At 33.5% G+C, this 7809-nt stretch overlaps 1 protein-coding gene across 1 annotated transcript; it reads left to right on the top strand.

Annotated features, from left to right (window-relative positions):
• The first annotated feature begins 3255 nt into the window (after positions 1-3255).
• On the top strand, positions 3256-7607 carry LOC134658662 (uncharacterized). Its single transcript, XM_063514314.1, has 4 exons — positions 3256-3378; positions 4392-4610; positions 7274-7303; positions 7572-7607. The coding sequence occupies exons 1-4, from the start codon at positions 3304-3306 to the stop codon at positions 7605-7607; spliced, it is 360 nt and encodes a 119-aa protein (XP_063370384.1). The 5' UTR covers positions 3256-3303.
• The last annotated feature ends 202 nt before the right edge of the window (positions 7608-7809 follow it).

The raw sequence follows: 7809 nt of genomic DNA, 5'->3' as shown, positions 1-7809 counted from the left end.
CTGTCAATCGTGACCGTAATAGCTTCAAACCCGAACTAGAAGCGTAGACTCCTCATCTGATGACGACTTGACGCATGCTCTATCCTCTACTCGTACATCTACACTACCATTACTCGTGACCGTATTAGCTATAATTATGACCACGCCTGACCGTACCTTACCATCCTGACCGTATATTACGAGTGACCATGCTGTCAGCAGAATCCTTATCCTACAGAGAAAAGTGGTCAATGAGGATAAATTGAATTTGATCACATAATCACTTTTGGTGGTGTTGTTTAATATAGGAACACACATTTGAACAGATTTTTGTAACCATAAGTCATTTAGCTCTGAAAATATTCAACTATGGTTTTGATAAAGCGATGATTCAATACAATTATACCAAACATACATACCCGCGTCAAATACATAAAAATAAAAATGTGTAAAGTGTCATTCTATGGAACTTGCTATATAACTATGTAAACGAACCGCCATATTGAAATCGTCTCTAAATGTCATTTTACTAGTGACTTTTGTTTACATAGTTAGCAAGTTTCATAGAATTACACTTAAGTTTATAAACTTACAAATGTAAATACAATTTATATGCACTTTTAGCCAAATATTTGTAATATAATCTTATTGTTATGGTTATAAGTAGTAAGGATGTGGAAAAAAAGGATTTTGATAGTAAATGAGTAACTTTAAAAAATACTGGGTTCAATTTGACTGGAGAAAGTGACAGAAGTTACCTACCGTAGTAGCTATCACCTTCCTCGTCAAGTTATTAAATTCTCACTCATTTCCTTTGTTAAAAATTTTTTTATAAAATAAATGCAAAGTATAATCAGTACGTTTATTTGCTAATTTTATAAAACCCGTAATTGAGTTTAATTCCTCTATGTTGTTTTTAATTAAATGTGAAAATCATGGCTTCCTTTTACTACCTACATATGTGTATATTTTATATTTGAAAAGGTAATAAAAAATACATGGATACAAATTACAGACTAATCTAATAAAAGAAAATAATTGGAAAATATAAAGTGTGATAAACTTTTAAGATATTTATTAAAACGTAATATTTATACACCCAGCAACAGAAATATTTCAACGGGTCTGGTGTTCAAATTGATCTGCACACAATCTTATTCTGATAACAGTAAAGTTAGGTATGTGTTTTAAAAATTCATTTTGAACTCCTCGCCCGCTTACCAACTTTTTAACCGATTAACTGTAAAAATGTTTGTAATTGCAAAGAGAATTTGAAATAGAGGCGTATTATCAAGTAAAATTTGTAGCCACAGAAAATTTACTTTGACAATCCGCCTCTATACTAAATTCTCTTTGATAATAGTAACAAGTGTAGTAAAAAAAACTAAAGCTTGTGTTAAAGTTTTGTAAATAAACCTGCATATTTTGAATGTAATTATGTGTACGTACTAATTACTTGTACAAATATAAGATGCTAAAAATTCAAATTTTTAAATGTACTTTTAAATGAAGGCACAGAAAAATAAGACTTTATGCACTTGTAAAACATTGTAAACATTTGTTTTATCTGCAGACTTGTAAACAAATATTTTTTATTAAATCCTTATATTATTAAGTAACATTTGCATTGCGAAATTATATTAATTATAAGTAAAATATTAAGTCATTTGAATTAATAGCCATTAAATCCAACTGTCATTTAACTTAAGAGGATATCACTCTGCACTTTGATGTGCCAAAGTCTGACAGTGCCATTATTAACGATATGTTTTCATAGTAATTTGATGTTTATGGTGTCACTCACACACTTGTTCAATTTCCTCTATTATTTTCATAATTAGTTATTTGAATATAAAAATGAATTCTAGTTATATTATGATTTAGTTGCTATTAATTCAAATTTTGGGCAGTAAAAATGCTCAAAGCTGTTAACATTATACATAGTTTTATTTATTATTTAAATGTATTTAGCTCGATAATTTATTTAGTAAACTTGCGTGTCTCTTGTACTGTAAAAATAATTTTAATTTAAGGACCTCGCATGTTTGTAGTTACTTTTATTTATTAGTAGTTAAGTAGCATTTTTAAACAAACGTGTGTTTTTAATAAAATTGTCGTTTTATTTCAATCTTACAATATTGGTGTGATTTATTTGGACTGAATCTTTGAAAAATATCCTTGAAAACATACCTATGAAAAATGAAGAAAGCTTAGAGTTCATTTAACTTACATCCTTCGATGTAAAACTTAGAGGTCATCTTATTTCCATAGTCGGCAAACAGCGCAAATTCAGTAACGCCATCTGGTAATCAACAAGGCGGTTGCGTTTGAATATACCTATGGGATGGACATATCTTTACACAAAACACACTCATGTCTTTAATGTACCGTAAAAGTATAAAACTTTGCCCTTTATCATTAATTCATTACTTTGCCCACCGCGTAAGTATCAGTAAAAGCGAAATAACTTAAAAGTAGTCACTTACTGAAGAAAGTGTGTCCGTAACTACTTTTAAGTTAATTCGCTCTTACTGAACTGTGACGCGGTAGGCAAAGTTTTATACTTTTACGGTACTCGTTTTATAATGGTTTAATAGCAGACAGTCATCTAGCGGCCGTTACTAGAACTATTTCGGCTTGTAGCATAGCATAGTTAATTTGATGTGCGCCGTTCATATTTACTCGTATTTACTTGGAAGTTGACTGCTGTCTCGAGAGAGGGCGCTATCTTCGATGCGTTTATTCAAAGCAAAGAGACATTGTTAGTACAGTCAAGTGTAAAAATATGGGTGCACTCATTCATACTCAAAAATATGTCCCATAGCTCTTTAAATGTCAGTGAATTATAGTCAGACAAAAAAGAGTAGAAATTAAAAAGTGGCAACACTAAGACTGTAGTGTCGTCTTGTTTTTTGAAAGGGACGATACTACAGTATTGCCACTTTTTAATTTCTACTCTTTTTTGCCAGACTGTAAGATCTATGGGACTAGGTATGTATTTTTGAGTAAGTTATATGCACCCATATTTTTACACTTGACTGTACAAGAAATAAGTCTCCATCATCAGATCAGCTCGATGGTACTAATAATATTGCATGACTAATAGACGCGTTTTGTTAGAGAGTGAGCCTTCTGTACCGAGTCATACAGAATCCTATTATTTATTCTGTGTTGAAAGTAAGAAGTGCGAAAGGAAATTTAATCACGAGACCAATTATAGAATGTCTAATTGCTGCACGCTAAGCTTAATCAATTTGTGTGCACCCAATCGATTAATTTCCTTGAATAGTAGGTGCCAGGTGCTGATGCTGCCTCAGCGTCGCCATGAGGACTGCCCTCCTGGTCTATTTTCTGGCCCTCGGGCAAGGGTGGGTCACATGCAACCTCTTTGACCCTAAGGTAAGCCCTATTTGGTTATATAATAAGTTATGTCGCCTGACGATTCCCTACAAGTGTTTCTAGGTACCTACAGTCAAGTGTAAAAAATGGGTGCATATTATAACTTGTTACTCAAATATGTCCCATAGTTATAAACTGATATATATATATATATATAAAATTTATATATAGTAGTGTGACTGCTTAGAAAAACACAAATCAAAATATTTCATAAAATAATTTCATTGGTATAGTTGGATATGTAGAATAGAATAGAATAGAATAGAATATAATTTATTCGTAAGCACAGACAATACTATGATAATATGAAAAAAACACAAAATAAGATTAAAGTGCCACGAAATGGCCTCATCTCAGCATGTTGCTGGTGGCTTCCAGCGCTGGTCTTCCGATGAGACCATCAAGTGAGAAGAATCACGGAGGGTAATAGACAAGAAGAAAAAGACATCAAATAACGTAAAGTGAACAAATAGTAAAATAAAAATTGCACAGAAGGAAGATACAACATAACGACTATATTAAATTAAATTAAGACTAATTTATACATATAAAACAACATTAAAACAAGCATCGTGCTCGCAACACCCATTAGATCCCATTAGTTCTTAATGAATTAATGAAAACCTTTATTTCAGGCAACTAGTAGCCCATAGATAAATACCTTAGAACTAGCATAAATACATATTACAAACAATATATTTTAAAACTAAAAACTGCAAAACACATCATGGTTGCGATGTATTACGCAACCCCGCAGTGTCAGGGATTAATTTGCTGACATAAGAGCTATGAGCTATGAGTCATATTTTTGAGTATGATGTGTGCCTACACCCATATTTTACACTTGACTGTACCTACAAATAAAAAATGATACATCGTATGAGGAAATTAAAAGACTGGCACAAGTAAGGAATGATTGGCGATTACTCCACCGACAAGAGCAAAGCTCTTAAGTTATGATGATGATGATGATGATGATGTAAGTACCTACATGAGAGATACCTTTGTTACAGAACGGCATGGACAAACACGACAATGTTTTAAGAAGACACAGCAAATTATCATTCGTCAAAAATACAGATATCAGCCGTAAAAGGGAATTACAAAATAAAGAAAAGCAGCTTATTGCCTTTTTTAAGGACGCGTTACATCAAGAACATATAAAGTTAAACCCAAAACAGACAAAGACTAAATTAGGTTTCAATTTAGCTGGATTCGCTAGAGGAGTTCAGGTAAGTTATAATGTAATTATAAGTACCTACCTAGGTTTTAGATTTTAAGTTTTTTTTTTCTCAGCCTAATCGGTTTTTTTTACATTATTATGAACCGAATCGACGTTAAATTAAATATGTAACGTAATGGACCCTATAATGGACGTGGAACCGGTAATGGGATATAAAACCACAAATCCCCTAAAATAAGTATGTAAAAGTAGTTTATAAACACTGGCAATATTTTACCGTAAATAAGAGTCATAGAGCTGTTTAAGTTCGACTTTTTATTAATTTCGGTTAATTTTTAAGAAATTGGCGCCAACCCAAAAGTTGTCGTGTCACTGGAAAAAATAACCAGTAAGAATTCTTAACAACTTCGCTAAGAGAGGTGAGTTCATATATTAAATTGTAATTAATTATTACTTGGTGTAAACTAGAATGTGTTTTGTTAATTGCATTTACCATGAGATAAGGTATACAACACATTATGTTGTGACTCTAGAGATGTATAAAAAATAGTGGTATTTTGCCCAATCCCATTATAGGAGCTGTAAAACTGCATACCTCCTATGATGGGATAATTTACATAATGATGCTTGCCATGGCGTAATTTCATGTTTAAACAATACAGAAGTATAATGTAGTTACTCGTACGAACTATGTCAGGAGGTCTACTCGGACTTCGGATAAATTAATATCGTTTTTACAAAATTTTATTTAACTTGCCCTGTTAGTTTGTATACAGGGTGGATTTTCTTTTTGGGTCAGTGAGGGCAGCTACCAGATCCCGTGCTGCGACGAGAAAACGGTCTTAGAAAACCTTCCCTCGATTTCAAATTAATGAAGATTGGCTTTTACAGATTTTGGAAAAAACATACAGGCTGCGAGAAAAAGGTAATTTTTGACAATCTTTTTTTTGATGCCAATCGATCCCATTCCTATTGAGGATCAAAAGCTTGTATGGAACTAAAAAAAAAAATTCCGGCTAGAAAAGCCACAAATCGAGGAAAACTTTTCCCAAACAATTTGTATGAAAATCAAAACTTTTATTTTTCACATGCTTTTTTTCTATGCCAATTGATTCCATTTTTATCTAGTATCAATAGTTTCTTTGGGGTCAATTTACGATAATGTACTAAAAAGCCACAAATTAATAAAAACTTTTTCCATAGGTACATTTACTATGGAGAAAATGTGAAATTTAATTTTGACCCCAAAAAAAACTATTGATACTGGATAGGAATGGAATCGATTGGCATACAAAAATAGCATGTGAAAAATATAAGTTTTCATTTTCATACAAATTGTATGGGAAATGTTTTCCTCGATTTGTGGCTTTTCTAGCCGGAATTTTTTTTTGTTCCATACAAGCTTTTGATCCTCAATAGGAATGGGATCGATTGGCATCAAAAAAAAAGTTTGTCAAAAATTACCTTTTCCTCGCACCCTGTATGTTTTTTCCAAAATCTGTAAAAGCCAATCTTCATTAATTTGAAATCGAGGGAAGGTCTTCTAAGACCGTTTTCTCGTAGCAGCACGGGATCTGGTAGCTGCCCTCACTGACCCAAAAAGAAAATCCACCCTGTATTAGTTAGTGTGGTTCAAATCTTGGAAATGGCATTTGAGCCACTTTCGGATTTCCGATTGAGTTGAAATTTTGGATACGTATGCAAATCGGATGACAATGCAATCGGGTGACAAAAATGACTAATAACTAGTTTTTTGCCAGAAACTTATTCCCTATTCCAATATCTTATACTGATAGGGTATGCCCATTATAGGGGGCCCATTACTGGATCCACGTCCATTACCGGGGTTCCATTACTGGAGCTTTGGTGTCCATGACTGGAGAAAAAAAACATACTTTTAATTTATTAATTATGTGGAAACTAACTGCAGTATCTTTAATACAACACGCCTGAAACATAAAAGAAGGATAGGATATTCATCTTTTAACAAGCTAAGCGGTAGAACTTTTACATGTATCAGGGAAATATCACAAATACTCCAAATTTCCTCTTAAATGTCCCATGACTGGTGCCGTTACTAGGTATGTTTTGTGTTTTCTTTATGAAACAAAGTTAAACATTAAATGATAGTTTAAGACAGTGTTTTTCAAACCCTTGGGGGTCGCGAAGCCTCTGCCAGCCTTGAAACAATACATAAGCGGAACAACACTGGTTTAAGACATGTAGTCTAAAACGACACATTATTGTCACTAATAATGAACACACATAACACTGGCTGGCTGTCAAAAGTTGATGTTTGACAATTCAGCTCCCGTAAAATACATGGCGTTGTACAGCGCCACCTAGTTTGGCTGTTAAACTTGTACGTACGATTTTCTTCGACGATATTTCTTTTGTAGGTTTGTTTGTAAGTATATATACTTGGTCAACCAGATCTTGACAGTAGAAAAAGGCGGCAAATTTGAAAAATGTAGGCGCGAAGGGATATCGTCCCATAGAAAATTTGAATTTCGCGCCTTTTTTTACTGACGAGATTTGGTTGACCAGCTATAGTTTAGGACCATTAATCTTGTCTCTCTCTCACTCCCTCTTGTCTGTCTCGCTCGCAACTAGTGTCGATTCTACCTCCGGTCTTGTATAAATTTATCGCCACTCGTTACAATTTCCTACTTTTCGCACTTGTATCCTAATGTATTTGGTATTTGGTTGCAGTTCATAGCTGACGTGGTCAGTATTGTATCAGTAAGTTGTTGCTGCCAGTTTAACCTTTTATCTATAAAATAATAATATCTAAAGCGTGCCCCAGCACACTTGGAGTTAGGCCAAGATAAGTCTGCAACGATTTTGATCAGTGCAAGTGTTATTTTAAAACGTCAAACTTCTATGAAATTATAACGTATGATATAACACTTGCACTGCGTATGCTATCAAAATTAATAAAGAATATTATTTTATGTTTTGTTAGAATTCTCATTTGAAATTAAACTTAATATTTTTTTTCAAATTTTAGTCGGACTTCTGGAAGTGGATACGTAATAAGAATTAAAATCAGGTGACACGGCAACATTCTCAAATATAGGCTAGGGCAGTGGTTCCCAAACATTGACATACCTATATCTCAGGACGGGACTTACGTGCACTAAAGCCAATCGTGCAGTCTAACGCAACTAGTTGCGACCAATCGCGCGCGTGCGCGTGATGCGTACTCATCAACCAATCGCATTGTAGCGCTGTCACACCGCTGTACT

The sequence above is a fragment of the Cydia amplana genome, chromosome 23, assembly GCF_948474715.1.
Source record: "Cydia amplana chromosome 23, ilCydAmpl1.1, whole genome shotgun sequence".
In the NCBI taxonomy this organism is placed as follows: domain Eukaryota; kingdom Metazoa; phylum Arthropoda; class Insecta; order Lepidoptera; family Tortricidae; genus Cydia; species Cydia amplana.
This window is presented reverse-complemented; position numbering and strand designations above follow the sequence as displayed.

What these genes read in the sequence shown, in the direction of transcription:
- LOC134658662 (XM_063514314.1), top strand. Translation starts at nt 3,304, where the DNA reads ATGAGGACTGCCCTCCTGGTCTATTTTCTGGCCCTCGGGCAAGGGTGG. An exon ending in GCAACCTCTTTGACCCTAAG is followed by an intron (nt 3,379 to 4,391) that starts GTAAGCCCTATT and finishes CCTTTGTTACAG; the next exon opens with AACGGCATGGACAAACACGA. An exon ending in GATTCGCTAGAGGAGTTCAG is followed by an intron (nt 4,611 to 7,273) that starts GTAAGTTATAAT and finishes ATTTGGTTGCAG; the next exon opens with TTCATAGCTGACGTGGTCAG.